This window comes from Ictalurus furcatus, chromosome 19 (assembly GCF_023375685.1).
Source record: "Ictalurus furcatus strain D&B chromosome 19, Billie_1.0, whole genome shotgun sequence".
Classification (NCBI taxonomy): Eukaryota; Metazoa; Chordata; class Actinopteri; order Siluriformes; family Ictaluridae; genus Ictalurus; species Ictalurus furcatus.
The window spans coordinates 19,253,665-19,270,434 of record NC_071273.1 but is presented as its reverse complement, the minus strand read 5'-3'; the positions used below and the strand labels follow the sequence as shown (position 1 = coordinate 19,270,434).

At 41.4% G+C, this 16,770-nt stretch overlaps 1 protein-coding gene across 5 annotated transcripts in view; it reads left to right on the top strand.

The window, feature by feature from the left end:
* The window catches only part of flncb (filamin C, gamma b (actin binding protein 280)), a 79,117-nt gene that overhangs the window by 55,573 nt on the left and 6,774 nt on the right, over positions 1–16,770 (top strand). For 3 of the 5 annotated variants that reach the window (XM_053649796.1, XM_053649794.1, XM_053649798.1), the window contains 20 exons: positions 949–1,066; positions 1,189–1,451; positions 3,430–4,027; positions 4,513–4,686; positions 5,770–5,932; positions 6,155–6,315; positions 6,589–6,756; positions 8,284–8,407; positions 8,550–8,706; positions 11,170–11,359; positions 11,503–11,526; positions 11,628–11,875; positions 12,561–12,653; positions 12,949–13,048; positions 13,146–13,286; positions 13,417–13,545; positions 13,738–13,911; positions 14,146–14,307; positions 14,887–15,090; positions 16,152–16,304. In XM_053649796.1, coding sequence (XP_053505771.1) covers positions 949–1,066; positions 1,189–1,451; positions 3,430–4,027; positions 4,513–4,686; positions 5,770–5,932; positions 6,155–6,315; positions 6,589–6,756; positions 8,284–8,407; positions 8,550–8,706; positions 11,170–11,359; positions 11,503–11,526; positions 11,628–11,875; positions 12,561–12,653; positions 12,949–13,048; positions 13,146–13,286; positions 13,417–13,545; positions 13,738–13,911; positions 14,146–14,307; positions 14,887–15,090; positions 16,152–16,304 — 3,544 coding nt within the window. The remainder of the gene's footprint in view (positions 1–948; positions 1,067–1,188; positions 1,452–3,429; positions 4,028–4,512; positions 4,687–5,769; positions 5,933–6,154; positions 6,316–6,588; positions 6,757–8,283; positions 8,408–8,549; positions 8,707–11,169; positions 11,360–11,502; positions 11,527–11,627; positions 11,876–12,560; positions 12,654–12,948; positions 13,049–13,145; positions 13,287–13,416; positions 13,546–13,737; positions 13,912–14,145; positions 14,308–14,886; positions 15,091–16,151; positions 16,305–16,770) is intronic. The other 2 variants (XM_053649797.1, XM_053649795.1) reach the window with 1 other exon arrangement.

The following is a 16,770-nucleotide window of genomic DNA, read 5'->3' as shown; positions in this document are numbered from 1 at the left end:
GTCCCTGAGCTTGGAGGCCAACCAGAGTGAATCTATGGTGTTGAAGGTGGAGCTGTAGTCTATAAATACACACTATATAGTGATTCTGTGACTTAATATAATGAAGGAACCAAACACATTAATTGTATTATGCTAAATTTCTCAGACTTTATTTTTTTCTTAAGGATATGAATGAAATGGAATCAATGAAATGATATGATATTTGTACTCATCTCTATTTGTGCTATGGAGATACACTGTCTACATGTTCTATACAGTGTTTATACTGTAGACTAATATGTCCTGTCAGTATTTGTTATGATATTTCAGCATTTTTTTTTCAAGCATTTATACAATAAAAGCCTTGAAGTCTTAGCACAAATCTATTATTGTGTTAGTAATAGAAGGACAAAGGAAGTTGGCAGAGGGATATCAGATCCCACATATCCTCTTTTTTTCAGTGAGCTAATGAATTCAAGGTCTCATGGCTATAAATGTACTGTGTGGTAATTGATTTGACAAAGTGTTAATTACCACTTGATGACTGAGTGTCAGATGTGGGCAGATTTGTCGTGACACATTAAATCCCTCCATGACATATGGTACTCACTTGCTGCCGAGTGTAATAGCAGTTTGATAGAAATTTAACAGTCTGTAATTCATAGGGGAACTATTGACCCACTGATATTCCATTACAAATGCGTTTGTAAAGTAAAAAAGTTAAAGGACATTTTAAAGTGTAAGGTAAAATGTCCTTCACAGTAACCTATGTCCATATTTCAAGTAAATAACTTAAAACATAAAGCTGTATTTACACTTAGAAAACAGCATTTTGTCTGTCCAAGTCCACTATAACAACATTTTGAAATAGAATTAATATAGTATTACAACACTGTCCTGCTAGTAAATTTGTTACTTGGGTACACATTTTACACCCTGAATCAATCATTTTTCCTGTCATTGTTTTAGGGTAACATGAGCATTTCTGTGTGCCATGGAGGTGACCCCATCCCCAAAAGCCCCTTCATTATCAATGTTGCTCCTCCACTGGACCTCAGCAAGGTCAAAGTCCAAGGACTTAACACCAGTAAGTCTGAAGTCTACATTCCATCTGATGCATATAATGTATATTTTATATGTGTTTAGTTTTTAAAATGTACACATCATTTACCGACACTCTCCTGTGGTTCTCCTGTGTCTGTTATGTAGAAGTGGATGTTGGAAAAGATCAGGAATTCACCATTAACACACGTGGAGCCGGTGGCCAGGGCAAAGTGGATGTGAAAATCCTCTCACCTTCTCGACGGCCAATCCCGTGCAAGGTTGAGTCTGGAACTTCCAATGAAGTGCACTCGGTGCAGTACATTCCCCCAGAAGAGGGACCCTACAAAGTGGACATCAGTTACGATGAGAACCCTGTGCCAGGGAGCCCCTTTACTGTGGAAGGGGTCATGCCTCCTGATCCCTCTAAAGTAAGTGTAACAGTGGTAATCAAGATGAAGTTCCGTCCATCCATCCATCCATCTACCTACCCATCCATCCATCCCTCCATCCATCAACCCACATACCTATTCATCCATCCATCCATCCATCAACCCACATACCCATTCATCCATCCATCCATCCATCAACCTACATACCCATCCATCCATCCATCCATCCATTCATCCATCCATCCATCCATCAACCTACATACCCATTCATCCATCCATCCATCCATCCATTTATCCATCCATCCATCCATCAACCCACATACCCATTCATCCATCCATCCATCAACCCACATACCCATTCATCCATCCATCCATCCATCCATTTATCCATCCATCCATCCATCAACCCACATACCCATTCATCCATCCATCCATTCATCCATCCATCCACATGCCCATCCATCCATCAACATACCTACTCATCCATCTATCCATCCATCCATCTACACAACACATATCTAAACATCTTTTGATCCACATTCCTACCTCCGTCTATCCACCCATCCATCCACCCACCCATCCATCCATCCATCCATCCTTCCATCCACTCATCCATGCATTCACATACCATATATCTCTCCATCCACATACTTATCTTTTTATTCACATACCATCTATCAGACTATCCATCAACCCATACATCCATCCATCCTTCCATCCATGCACGATACAGTCTTCTATGTGCACTATATACTATGTACTTACAATCTGCATCAGGTTTAGTAGGGTCTCTCAATATGACCTAAGGTGATTTGATTATATGGTGGTCTACTAATAATCCATTACTCTCAGGGGAATCAGATTGTGTGCTGTTACATTCTGAACTAGTCACAAATCATTTGACTGCATTTCGTGCATGGGTCCAAGATCTGAAACTCATTAAAAGTTGGCTGAAGTTGGACAAGCCTTTCTTTGTGAGAAAGAATGTGTGAGCAGAGACTTGAAACTGTGCAGCACACACTGACTGACCAACCAAGAGCCAGTGCCCAATGCAATCAAATTTAGTGCCTAGTGTAATTATGTCCTGCATACTCCATGCAGATATTTCTTTAAGTTTAAATAGCATATGTGGCTATGTACGGTCCATGTTTGTTTCGTTCAGGAATGTTATTGCATGAATGCAAGCTGCTCACTTCTGTTTTTACAGATGAGGAATGGGCAGCAATGACCATCCCGTAAGATGTAACTAATTGAGTTCAGCTGCCCATGAGCCTGTGAGGCTCAGTAATTAAGCATTAATGAAGGGTCTTCATCACTAGTAATTAATGCCATACATCCATCAGCATTCCTTTAGAACATTCCTCTGCCTGCTCTTTTTCATTAACCGTGTGTGTGTGTGTGTGTGTGTGAGTGAGAGTCTGTGTATGACTTCACTGTTCCTTTAATTTAACTGAGGATAAGATTACCTGGCCAATGAGGTAATTAATGTTCCATACAGTGTCTGTGAGCCACATGTTCCATTTCATACTATTCACATAGTTAGACATGGAAATCAAATATGATATGACAGACTATTTAACCACTGGAGGAAATGACTAGAAGATGTTCGGGGTGTCATTAATTTGTCAAGGGAGCGGTGAGCCAGAGTGTGCTTGGCCACAGGGGTTAGATTAAGTGTATCTGGGAGGCTTGCATTTTTTCACTTCCTCTAGGGAAAACAGCAAAGTAGACCACAGTCTTGTATATAGTAGGGGCGTAACACAATGGCACTGTCTATATCTGTTTTGTGCTCCAAATATTTGTATCTGTATCCATATTTATACCTGAACCCAGGATGCTCTATGAGCCTTTCTGACTTGCGTTCTTAAAAAAAAAAAATAGCATGCCTCCTATTTGTATCTGTATTTATATCCATGTAGAACACATTATCTGTTCAATCATCTGCTCGAGTTGACCATTTGACAAGATCTACCATCTTGTTATTACATATCCCTAATTTCATTTAATTTACGTTAAGGTGCGAGCCTATGGCCCAGGCCTGAGGGGAGGAATTGTGGGTAAACCAGCTCCATTTGCCATTGACACCAAAGGTGCCGGCACTGGTGGACTAGGCTTGACAGTGGAGGGTCCCTGTGAGGCCAAGATTGAGTGCCAGGACAATGGGGACGGCTCCTGCTCTGTATCGTACTTGCCCACTGAGCCAGGAGAATACGCTATTAACATCCTGTTTGCTGATCAGCACGTCCCCGGGTCACCCTTCAAAGCCATGGTGCAGTCTGTATTCGACCCCAGCAAGGTGACAGTCAGCGGGCCAGGCTTAGAGAGCGGCAAAGTGGACGAGGCTGCATCCTTCACAGTGGACTGTTCCAAAGCAGGGGACGCTGATCTCACCATTGAGATCATCTCAGACTCGGGTGCCCAGGCTCAAGTGCACATCCAGAACAACAGCGATGGCACATATTCCATCACCTATGTGCCCCCATTCCATGGCATGTACACAATCACCATTAAATATGGTGGACATGCTGTGCCAAAATTTCCTGCCCGTGTCCAGGTGGATCCTGCTATCGACACCAGTGGGATCAAAGTCTACGGACCAGGAGTTGAACCCAGAGGTACACCTTCTTATCCCATTGGAAACTTTGTACATCTATACACTGTTTAGCAAAGGCCAACTGATTCAATTTTAAAGCAGTTCACATGTAAAATATATAATGTTTCCATTATTAGCCATATAAATTGCATTTACACCAATACGCACACAAAATCTGTTTACCTGCTTGGGGTACATTTAAATACCTATACCCAAAATCAAAGCAGTCATTTTTATCTCAAAATGACCTGAACTAATGATTTCTGAAATGGTTGTCCATGTTAAAAGGAAAAATTCACCCTAAATGACTTGCATCTTAATCTTGTGTGATCTTCAGTGGAGTCCAATTTTATTTTCCAAGATTCTACATAAAGAGGGTGATGCATCTGCGCTTTAATCCTATAGTCTGTCCAGCTCTCTCAAATGCTAGATGGATAGTTGCTGATGTGCATGTTTGTGTGATGTACTTATAATTTAAAGAGTGAAGTTGTTTGCATGGCTTTACAGGAGTCCTTAGAGAAGTCAATACACACTTTATTGTGGACACCCGGACTCACAATGTGACCGGAGGAAACCACGTCAAAGCCTGCATTGTTAACCCTTCAGGCACCAACACAGATGCGTACATCACCGATAAAGGGGACGGAACCTACAGAGTGGAGTACACTGCTTATGAAGATGGTATGATGGTCAAGCTCTGATTTTATGTCATGTCCTAGCATGGAACACTTTTAGATATTAATTTAAACTTTGAATTGAATTTCAGTTGTTGCTGATTTAGTCAGGATGTGTGCTTTGAGGATGTTTAGAGATGAGAGTGTGGTCCTGGGTGTAGGAAGTAATGAACTGGGACAGGATTTTACAAACTGCTCCTTTGCTCTTTTATGAACATATTCCTTGAGGTTTTCTGTCGAACATGTAATGTACTGTAACACGCTTTGTCATGGTTTGCATAAACCTGTGGTTTAAAGCTCTTTCCTTAGTTGTTAGGTTGGTCTAATTTATTTCACAAGCAGCTTTGTTTTGAGGTCTAATTACATACTTGACAGGCCTAAAGATATAAACTGTATTTCAAAACAAACAAAAAAAAAGTAAGGCAACATTTTGATGTGCAAAATACTAGGGGTGCACCAATCCCACTTTTCCCATTCTTGTTACAAGAATGATTTCTGAGCTTTGAGTGTCAATATGTGATACTAATCCCAAGCCTGGTTTCTGGTGGAGAATCTGAAGACCAGTTGGGTCTTTATTTTTATACTGTATGTATGATATGCGTTATTCTAGTAAACATAACTGTTCATGGTATAAAATGAATCATTGTATAAAATTTTTACATCCAATTTGATTTGATACCGTTCCATTGTTTCAGGCCAGTACTGAGCACTATGCCCATACTCAGCTTCACATTACTGGTACATTCTTACAAAATCATCTTATTACAGTTAAATGAAGACTGCTTGTGATTTGGTTCAAGAATGCTAATTAAGTGCATAAACCTCAAGGTCCTTTACAAACAAAATGACTGGACATCAGTAGTAATAAAAAGCTGATTGTATCTGAAGAACTGCCAGGCTCAGTTTCCTGAAGGCATTCCATGGTATATTTTCTTGAAAATGGTTACAGTAAGATGGTAATAAAGTACATTGCATTTAGAGCAGCAGTGATGGTGTCAGTTTCCTTTTGATTGACAGAAATAATCCTCAAACACACCAACCTACTGTGCACATAACATCGTGGACCTTGTGTGCATGTCTGTATATACAGGTGTGCACCTGATTGAGGTGTTGTATGATGATGTGCCGGTTCCCAAGAGCCCATTCAGAGTGTCAGTAACAGAAGGCTGTGACCCGAGCCGTGTGCGGGCGTATGGACCGGGTCTAGAAGAGGGACTAGTCAACAAATCCAACCGCTTCACTGTGGAGACCAGGTACATATTTTATTTGGACTTATTATTCAGTTTTCTCATCTTAAAGCATAATAAGATAAGATTATACTTTATTAATCCCCAGATGAATAAATTAGGGATTAATACTCAATAACTACCAGCTATCAAGTCTGGATCCTGAAAATAAGAGTGACAAAAAAAGCAATAGGGTCTTACGGAAATCCTGGAAAGCACCTGTACTTATATGACTATTGATGTTTCCAGGGGCGCTGGTACAGGTGGGCTTGGCTTGGCCATTGAGGGCCCATCTGAGGCTAAGATGTCCTGTAAGGATAATAAAGATGGCAGTTGTAGTGTGGAGTACATTCCCTTCACTCCTGGAGAGTATGATGTAAACATCACATTTGGAGGCCTTCCAATCCCAGGTGGGAGATTTCGCTACTCCCAACAGGATATGCTATAGAAATCAGTCCCAAAGCTTTCTTTTGAAGTTAAACTAGTATTTTTTTTAGATTAGGTAATGAAAGTAGGATCATAAAAAGATTCGGATGATATTGAAATAAATAAGTATTAGTCAATAGTAGCGTTAGAGTTTTATGAGGTTGTTTTTGTAAGGTTTATTATAAGATACAGTATGTTTGAGTTAGTTAGTGTTTAGGATTGTGTTCAAGAGCATGTAAAATGTTTCTACCACGCAGGCAGTCCATTCAGAGTTCCAGTTCGAGAGCTGGTGGATCCCAGTAAGGTGAGGTGTTCTGGCCCAGGCCTGGGCAATGGAGTGCGAGCTCATGTCCCACAAACCTTCACCGTGGACTGCAGTAACGCTGGCCTGGCGCCGCTGGAGGTGCTACTCTACAGCCCAACTGGTAAAAGCTTACCGCACCCAAACCACATACACACATTTCCCTTAAGCAAGTAACAGTATGAATGCAAAAAAACTTTAAAGGAGGTGGGAACCGGCTGAACATACATATAAAGTTGAATAATAAACCAAACTCAAACAGAACAGAAAACACACAAACGTAACACAAAGTGCACAGGAGTCTCTCTCTCTCTCTCACTGTCACTCTCTCACTCTCTCTCACTCTCACGCTCTCATTCTCTCTCACTCTCACGCTCTCACTCTCACTGATTAGCCAAATCAGTGCCAGGTATGCATCCTCACAACCTGGCTTCTCCCTCCTCCTCACGACACTCCTCTGCTGTCAGATTCAGGCCCCCCGCCAGACTCACACCCCCTCCCACCCTTTCAGGAGGGCGGTGCTGCCCTCTCGGCTATGTCTTTTGGCTGACAAGCAAGAGGAGAGATGAGGAGGAGGAAGAGGTGTGAGAGAAGAAGCAAGCTGTAGAGAGAGCCAGAGAGAAAGTGGGGAGAGAGAGAAAAAACACTCCAGTCCCCAGACACAATGTCATCCGGTCCTCAGCCCGCTGCGAAGCGATCCCCCATGACGCCGGGCTATGGCGCTGGATTTCCAATCGGACTTCCAAGGATCTGTTGCTCCTCCCCTTTTCCGGTGGACAGCAGCCAAACCTCCACCTCCCCAACAGGTGGCTATGTCTCCTCCCATTTTCATGCAGACGGCAGCCACATCTCCTCTTCCCCGGTGGACGGCAGCGGGTCCTCCATCCCCTGGTGGACGGCAACCGCTTCTCCCCTTTCAGGCAGACAACAGCGGTTTATCCACCTCCCAGCGGATGGCAGTGACTCCTCCATCCTCCTTGGCAAACGCTCCAGCACCACCTCCGCCTTAGCATCGTGATCCTCCGACATCGCGTACCTCCTCGTTCCTAGGTTTCAGCACCAGTGTAACACACTTTAAAGTTGGGCAAGGAGGAGGCGAGAACCTGCTAAACATAAACATAATGTTTAATAATGGACAGAATGTAAACATAAAGCGTGCATGTGTCTCTCTCTCTCCCACTGCTGCTTCCAACTGCTCCTTTATCTCTCTCTCCCCCACTGATTAGCCAAATCAGTGCCAGGTGTGTGTCTTCACAACCTGGCTTCTCCCTCCTCGTTTCCAAATCAGGTCTTCTAATAGCATGTTAAAACGTGGCTATGGAAGGTTATTCAACAATACCATTTCCTTAATCATACTTCCAAATAAAAACAAAAGGAGCACAACAAATCAGCACAAAACCAGTTCAGACTTGGAATTTGAACACTACCAAAAACCAGTGGTATGAATTGAAGAGAACAGCCAAGTGCGCAAACCTAAAATTTAGCATTTATTACTTAAATCTATATTTTTAATTTGAATCATAGAGTAGCTTGCAATCTTCTTCATGGAGAAGCATTATCCAACTCCAAGCATTATCTTACACTCAACTTTTCATATATATTTATATATATAATTAATTGATCTAATCATTCCAATACTTCACCTCTGTAGGCGCGACAGAGCCAGTTAGCATTACAGATAACGGTGATGGTACTCACACTGTGATTTACACCCCCTCCAAGGATGGTCCTTACACAGTTTATGTCAAATATGCTGACCAAGAAGTACCACGCAGGTAAGATCACGTCATATTCACACGCTACTCATTACAATTACGGCATTACCCCAATGATCAGTTTCCTCTTGAACACTTTCTCACATAGAGAATATAAAAAGGCTTTAATACCATTGCTCTGTCATTCTTTGGCTTGTACCAGTCCCTTTAAGGTAAAAGCCCTGCCTGCTCATGATGCCAGTAAAGTTCGTGCCAGTGGTCCTGGTCTTAACGCGGCTGGTGTCCCTGCCAGCCTTCCAGTAGAATTCACCATTGATGCCCGTGATGCTGGTGAAGGACTCCTTACTGTCCAGATCCTGGTGAGTCACATGATTTATTCTTCAGATTTGTACACACTTTATTCTATGACTAGAATTCATTACACCTGCTCCACATCTTGACCTTTGACCCCAACTGCAGGATCCGGACGGGTGCAGGCGCGAGGTCTCTGTGTATGTGGAGGACTGGGGAAGGAGGGTGTGGGACAGCCATATTGTAAAGGGCACCATCCCCTTCTATATTCTTAAGAAAGGCTGTGTAAGGCCTCTTTTTGGCCCTCTCTTTTTCCATCCCCTTCACCATGTCTGACGTCTTCCTCCTCCTTCCCTCCCCTCCTGTCCTCTCCCTGCTTTTTGAGCCTCCATACCCTCTTGCACCCAGTGTCCTAGATCCCTATACTTTTACCCCTTATAGTGTAAAGCAGCCTTCTGGAGTAGTGTAGCATATGCCATAAGGTGTTTGTGGAACATACTGCCACTAAGTTTACTCAGTCCTCTGTTATCTAGTGCCACTTGAGATCTGGGATCTGTTATATTTCCTGTCTGTTTACCTCTCAAATCTCTTAATTCTGCAATTTTCTTAATGTAACTCACAGATAGAGTTTAGAGTTCAGTGAAACAGGTAACACAAGCATTCAGATGGATATTTGAAGTCATAGTTCCTGAAGGTAGGGTTAAGGGCCTTGCTCAAGGACACAACAATGGCAGATTGGGGCTTGAACCCCTAACCTTTTGATCAGTAAGAGGTGGCCTAGGTGCAATCACTTGAACATGCATAATGTCTTATATACAACAGGAAAATGGTGGAAACGTCACTCAGAAATGAACGCTATAGACAAATGTGCTGGGAGAGTGTATTTGCTGATATGCAGGTTTCTCCTTGCCTGCCTTTTGATAAATCCTCAAGGGATGAATTAAGTAAGGAATAAAACACAAGGTAGAGTTACTGTTGTCACCACAAAGGTGATTATTTTCCGCTAACAGCATGTCGCAAAGTTGTTTTATTCTACTTACACCACATCAATTTGACAACACATACAGTTCTGTTTGTTTGTTTGGATATTCCCCTATTTTCTGCCCAATTTCGTCACCTGCCAATTCCCACCCCTAGGATCGGGTAGTGGGAAGGCTAACACGCGCTTCCTCCATGACACGTGAAGCCAGCCAACCACAACTGTTTGAACTGCTGCTAATGCTGCATCACATGCCATCATAACACACTTTGAGGTTCCGCCCACTTCCTCATACATGAGCTCACAGATGCCCACGATTGTCTAGTGTTGCTGTGATTGACAATAGAGAAAGAGTACCTCATGCTTCGCAAGCATAATCAGTATTCCAACTCACAATCTCCTGATGATCTGTTGCGCAACTCAGGAGCCCAGTTTATTTATTTATTTATTAATGAATGATGTCATCATTTGTATCCGTTTTTACCGTCATTTTATATTTAATGTCCACCATATAGTGCCTGCTATCATCATTCTGTCAACTGGCCTCTCTTTTTTTCTCTCTCAAAGTTATTAAGACAAAAACAATGCAGCTTGTCAGAAACTGCAAAGCTGTCTGTTGTAAAGACTTTCCTGGGTCAGACAACATCTACTTGACTGTTACAAAGCGCTGACACTAGAGATTTATTCCAAAATTGATAAATAAACATCTCCTTACAGAAAATTTCACCATATCAACAATTATATGTGTTTCTTTTTAAAAACCGTTTACAAACCCCCGTGTAAGTTATTAGTGCTAGTTATTATAGAAACGATAGCATATTAGAGCAGAATTGAGAATTCAACAACGCTGTGGTATCCGATCATTTGTCCTCCAAATATATGTTTTCTTTACATTTTACAGTGTTTTCTCGTGATTTATGTGAAAATATGTGAAATACATTGTTATTTAGTGTGGTTTTGTAAAAACCTTCCCTTGCAGCAGCTCAAGGACACCGTGCTTTAGGATATTTTTTCTCTACTGACTGAAACGGTGCTAATTGTTTACATCTTAACTGTAATTTCTTTATGCCTTTACATTTATTTATAAACATCATGGCTTAAAGGCACTTGCATCAGCACAGTACTTTCTTGTTCTGTGGAGGTCTCTGGTTTATAGGGTGTAATTTTTCTGTAGTGTATCAGCTAAATTATTTAATAACACTGTGAAATGCACAGAAAATATGTATTTTAATTGAGGAAAATCCTTGTAATATTCTACCTCTGCTGGTCTCTGTGGACTGACACTCCATTGATTTTGATCTAATTATTCAATGTGGTTTCCATTACATAACGAACTAATAAAGAAGCTTGGTCTCCCTAAAACATAGTTAACACATTTTTATACAAGTTTTATTGCTTTTTTAAAGTTGGGAGTTGTTATATCAGCTATAGATCCATGTATTTATGAGAAAGAGCCATGTTTTATTTGATTTGAGTTTGAACAGTGGATGAGACACGCAGAGACTGTCACAAATTACGTACTTGCTTGTTAAACTGAGTGTGTTTCAAATAGGATCCAGAGGGAAAGCCAAAGAAAGCAAACATCAGGGATAACAGAGATGGAACATACACAGTGTCCTATGTGCCGGATATGACAGGCCGCTACACCATCACCATCAAATATGGTGGAGATGAGATTCCGTTCTCTCCATACCGCATCCATGCGCTGCCCACTGGAGATGCCAGCAAGTGTTTGGTCACAGGTAAGCATCTGATCAAATCTGAAAACATTCTTCTGGTTATGATATACTTTACATGATGACTTCAATCAATATAATTACTAAAATACTACTGCAACACATATCTTGTGTGTATTAATTGTGTGTATTGTAATATTTGCTTGCAGTTTCCATTGGAGGACATGGCCTGGGTGAGTAGTGCAATACTAAATGTTTAACCATAGACTCCATACTGTGCAACAGTGTTTGGATATAATGTCAGCATTGTATTATTAAATTTAATCCTGACCAGGCTCTGGACTCGGACCCACCATTCAGATTGGCGAGGAGACGGTCATCACTGTGGATGCAAAGGCTGCTGGAAAGGGAAAAGTCACGTGCAAAGTGTCCACCCCCGATGGCGCTGAACTGGATGTGGATGTGGTCGAGAACTCAGATGGAACATTCGATATCTACTACACAGCTCCAGAGCCAGGGAAATACATCATCACTATTCGCTTTGGAGGAGAGCACATCCCCAACAGCCCCTTCCATGTGGTGGTGAGCGCATTCTGCATTATCGGAAGTCAATATGTGTCAGAATGTGAAATGGTAGATCAGCTAGTTCTTGAGATCCTGCAGTTTTCGCTGTATTACAGCTTCAGATGATCTGAAACCAGGACATCAACGATCGTTATTTGCAGAGTTGGAATACAACATGGAATGTGCGGGGGTCAGGAATAGAAAAAGATGGACTAGCAGTGGGTCCTTGCGGATTGGAGCTTTGTGATAGATTTCCAGTGTATTGGAAATGATCCTATCAATATTCCTAATATTTAACCATTATCAGTCTGTTTGAAGATTTAGGTTTATATTTTGTTATACAGTACATTCACTTTTTTTAAACACACATAAATACTGTTTACTCCAAATGCATGCTATGAAGTTTTTGACACAAAAGTGCTGTTTGGAAATTGACATATATTTACTGAGGAAACATATAACATATCAACGCATTGCTATCTTAAGTTGATGATTATCCTATAACAGCAAAGTGTTTCATTCCTCTTATACCACAGCAATTTGCCAAAGCTAACAATGAGAACATTAATGTAAATCAGGCAGGACTGTAAACTCAGAAGCTTATTTGTGTCCTAGGATTAAGTTGATTACCTGGCAACAATGAAGGATAAAATGCATGAGTGTGGTTTCAGCCAACTAACCATGTGACTTCCTCCATCTCCAGGCGTGTGATACCGTTCCTATAATAGAGGAGCCGTGCGATAAAGTGCAGTTACAGCAGCCCTACTCGCCTTACCAGGGCTACTCCCCTCACTGGGTACACATTTAAGCCCTCTCCACAACTTCCCTTATACAATCTCCATCCCATTCATGCACTTGTTTTAACCCCTCAGCCATCCTTTCCATCCATCTTCTCTACAAAATCATTTCAGCTGCAACATTTCAATTACAGTTCAACTCCCCAAGTCAGCATTTCAATTGAAACCTTCTTGACTTGTATCTTCTTTTGTGCATGGCTTGCTTGTTTCTGTTGAGTAGGATTCTCTCAGCTGGTTCTGTACACAAACTTCTCACTAGTCAGTGGTGCTTACATGAATTTGTGTCTGTTCCAGGCCACTGAGGAACCTGTGACAGCCATTAATGGCATGGAGCCCATGCTTCGTCCTTTCAGTCTGGTCATCCCGTTTACAGTGCAGAAAGGAGAGATCACAGGTTTGATCCGAGCACATTTGTATAAACTATATAAAAACGATGAATGATAACCACCTCGGTCCATGTAGCACCAGAGGAATGACTGTGTGTTCTTTAGGTGAGGTACGAATGCCTTCTGGTAAGACAGCACGGCCTAACATCACTGACAATAAGGATGGCACGGTGACGGTGAAATATGCCCCTACTGAGAAAGGCCTGCATGAGATGGACATCAAGTATGATGGCAACCACATACCAGGTGATAAATGTCTTCTTTATCTACATCGAAATATAAATCTAGGCGTTTTTGTCATAATTTTGTTATACTTTTTCAAAACTGTGTACCAGAAGTGAAGCCCCATGTTTGATCTGTTTACTTCCTTTGACAGGAAGTCCACTGCAGTTCTACGTCGATGCTATAAACAGTGGTCATGTGACTGCTTATGGGCCTGGCCTGAGTCACGGCATGGTTAACAAACCTGCGAGCTTCACGATTGTCACCAAGGATGCAGGAGAAGGTATTTTTATTATTATTTTTTATCTCAGAAGTCTTCTAAAGGCTTGCTGTTGCTTTTCATTTCCTGCTAAGTAGTGCTTTTTCTTCCCTAATGGCCTCATTTGTGTAACTTTTATTACCTAATTTGGATTTAAAGTTTTGTTTAATGTCTCTTGCATCATTATTAAGGTGCCGTTTTTCTCTTTTGTTTCAGGTGGATTGTCTCTGGCAGTGGAAGGTCCGTCTAAAGCAGAGATCAGCTGTAAGGATAATAAAGACGGCACCTGCACTGTCTCCTACCTGCCCACTGCACCAGGAGACTATAATATCATCGTCAAATTCGATGACAAACACATCCCTGGGAGCCCCTTTACAGCCAAAATTACAGGTGTGTGTGTGTGTGTGTGTGTGTCAGTGTAGAATATAAGAGGAATAAAACACTCTGGGGTATGCTGGGGTGATAACAGTATTCTGCTTCACATCAAACCACACCGTCGTTGATTATTTTCCTATAACAGCACAACTGTTGTGTTTTATTCCTTATATATCTTGTTATACATGTAACCCTCTATCACTTCTCGATTTTCTTATCCTTATCCATCCTGCTCTTTCTCTTGTGAAGGAGATGACTCCATGAGAACGTCCCAGTTGAACGTTGGCACAGCGACAGACGTGTCCCTGAAGATAACCGAGACAGACCTGAGTTCTCTCACTGCAAGCATCCGAGCTCCATCTGGTAATGAGGAGCCCTGTCTGCTCAAGAGACTGCCTAACCGTCACATTGGTGAGTAAAAATGCAGAATATACCAGTATCAGTGGCATCTCACTCTCTTCACTTCACATCTCACCTAGAGAGAGTCGAAATAATTAATGGTGCTCTTTTAGTGCCTTTTAGCGTTTGGCTTGTTTTCTAATGTGGGAAAAGTTTTTGTTTTTTTACTTTATAGGAGTTTTAGACCTCAGTCTCTGGGGTTAAGGTTTAGACAGTATTGATATAATTCAAAATATGCATGCAAATCCATTAAAAAAAAGAAATCCAATTATTTTTTGACACATTAGACTATTCCGAAGGGCCACTGAAATTTTTTGAGCTCTGTTTGCAACTTTCTGGTAGGCTGACAGTTAATATCTGTCTGAAAGAAACTCCGTAGTAAATTAACTGTCTAACTAGAAAAAGAAGAACGTATTTTGGGAAAACAGTGCCCATCAACCACTTTGGATTAGACATATTAGAAAATAAACAACTTGCAAAAGTGTATCAACACACACTTAATTGTACTTCACACCATTAATTATGGAAGTTTGGTGCTTTGTTGATGACCAGCTTGTGGAGGAGTCATCTTCTCTCTTGTTTTCTCCTCAGGCATCTCCTTCACTCCTAAGGAAGTGGGTGAGCATGTGGTGAGTGTGAAGAAGAACGGCAAACATGTAACTAACAGCCCCTTCAAGATCATGGTGGGGCAGTCAGAGATCGGAGACGCCAGCAAAGTGAAAGTGTTCGGCAAAGGCCTGGTGGAGGGACACACCTTTGAGGTGGCTGAGTTTGTCGTGGACACCAGAAATGCAGGTGAGAGTGAATATCTCATTTGACGAGTTACAAATCATAATACACTGAGCTGTATTTGTAAACTAATTGAATTCGATTGCATTATTCATATTCTTCTTATTATCTTATTATTATTCATTATTCATAAAAAAATCTGCATGAAATGAACAATAATTTGTATGTATATTGCACTTTTCATCAATTAAATCAGTAAGTGCTTTGTACATATAAAGAATTAAAGGTTAAACAAAGTATTAATGCTAAAGAACAATAAGGAAGCAATCAGCTTAATGAGAATGAAAACAAATCACAAAAAGTAACAAGATAAAACATTCAGGAATTATGAATAAGTCAGGTTATATTATTCTCTGAAACTTAAGTGTGTTGTAAAAAAAAAAAAAAATCATCCTCAACTGAGTGAAGTAATCAGGATGGGCTCTAACGCTTCAGGAAATCAGCGAGATGCGCCAGAGCTAAATCACTCAGAGGCTTAAATGTCATGAGCAGGACCTTGTAGTTAATGCAGAACTTAATAGGCAGTCTGGGTAGCGTGAATAAGACTGGGTTAATGTGCTTTGACTTTTTCATTCATGCTCTAGGTGAAATCAGCAACCCTAGTAGCAATGAGCCGACCAACATCAGTACTTCATCAGAATTTAGGCTTGGATTTAACAGTTATTAACATTCGTTTAAGATCTATTTATCCCAACACAGTCGTCCATTTACATGACATTTACGTTTATGTCATTTACCAGGCCCTTATCCAGAGCAATGTAAGTTTATCTCATTTATACATGTATATGTATTTGAGAAGAACTCATGTCCTTCCAATCAGTAGTCCAACATCTTAACCACTGAACTACCATTACCACTAGCTCCCACTTCCATTTCATGCTAAACCTAGCCAAACTGGTAAGTATAGTCAAGGGAGAACACTAGGGGGCCTAAACAGAACCTTGCAGGACATCATACTGCACTTTCATCAGTCCTAGCGCACACATATTACATTATACAAGCAGATCCCATAATTGTTTAATTGTAACAATGATGACAATGGTGAATATCTCCCCAACCTCTGTTAGGTTATGGTGGTCTGGGTCTTTCCATCGAAGGACCCAGCAAAGTGGATATTAACTGTGAAGACATAGAGGATGGCACATGCAAAGTGACCTACTGCCCTACGGAGCCAGGCACCTACATCATCAACATCAAGTTTGCGGACCAGCACGTGCCAGGTACAGAACATGGCACATATTCACTTCAGTGGCACTTTATTATATTTCAGTATGTTATATTTCAAATACTTGGCACGGTGGCTTAGTGGGTAACATGTTTGCCTCCTACCTCCGCGATTGTTGGTTTGAATACCGCCTCCACCCTGTGTTTGCATGTTCCCCCAGTCCAAAGACATGCGTTGTAGGCTGATTGGCATTTCCAAATTGTCCGAAGTGTGTGTTTGTGCCTTGCGATGGGTTGGCACCCAGTCCAGTGAGTCGCCCACCTTGTGCCCCGAGTTCCCTGGGATAGGCTCCAGGCACCCCATGACCCTATGTAGGATAAGCAGTAAATTTATGCTTTTCATTAGTGACTTAGAAAACACACCACACAGAAAAACAGGACATTTAATGCATCGTTCTGTGGATCAGGTGGTAGAGCGAGTTGTCCACTAATCGTAGGGTTGGTGGTTCGATCCCCGTCCCA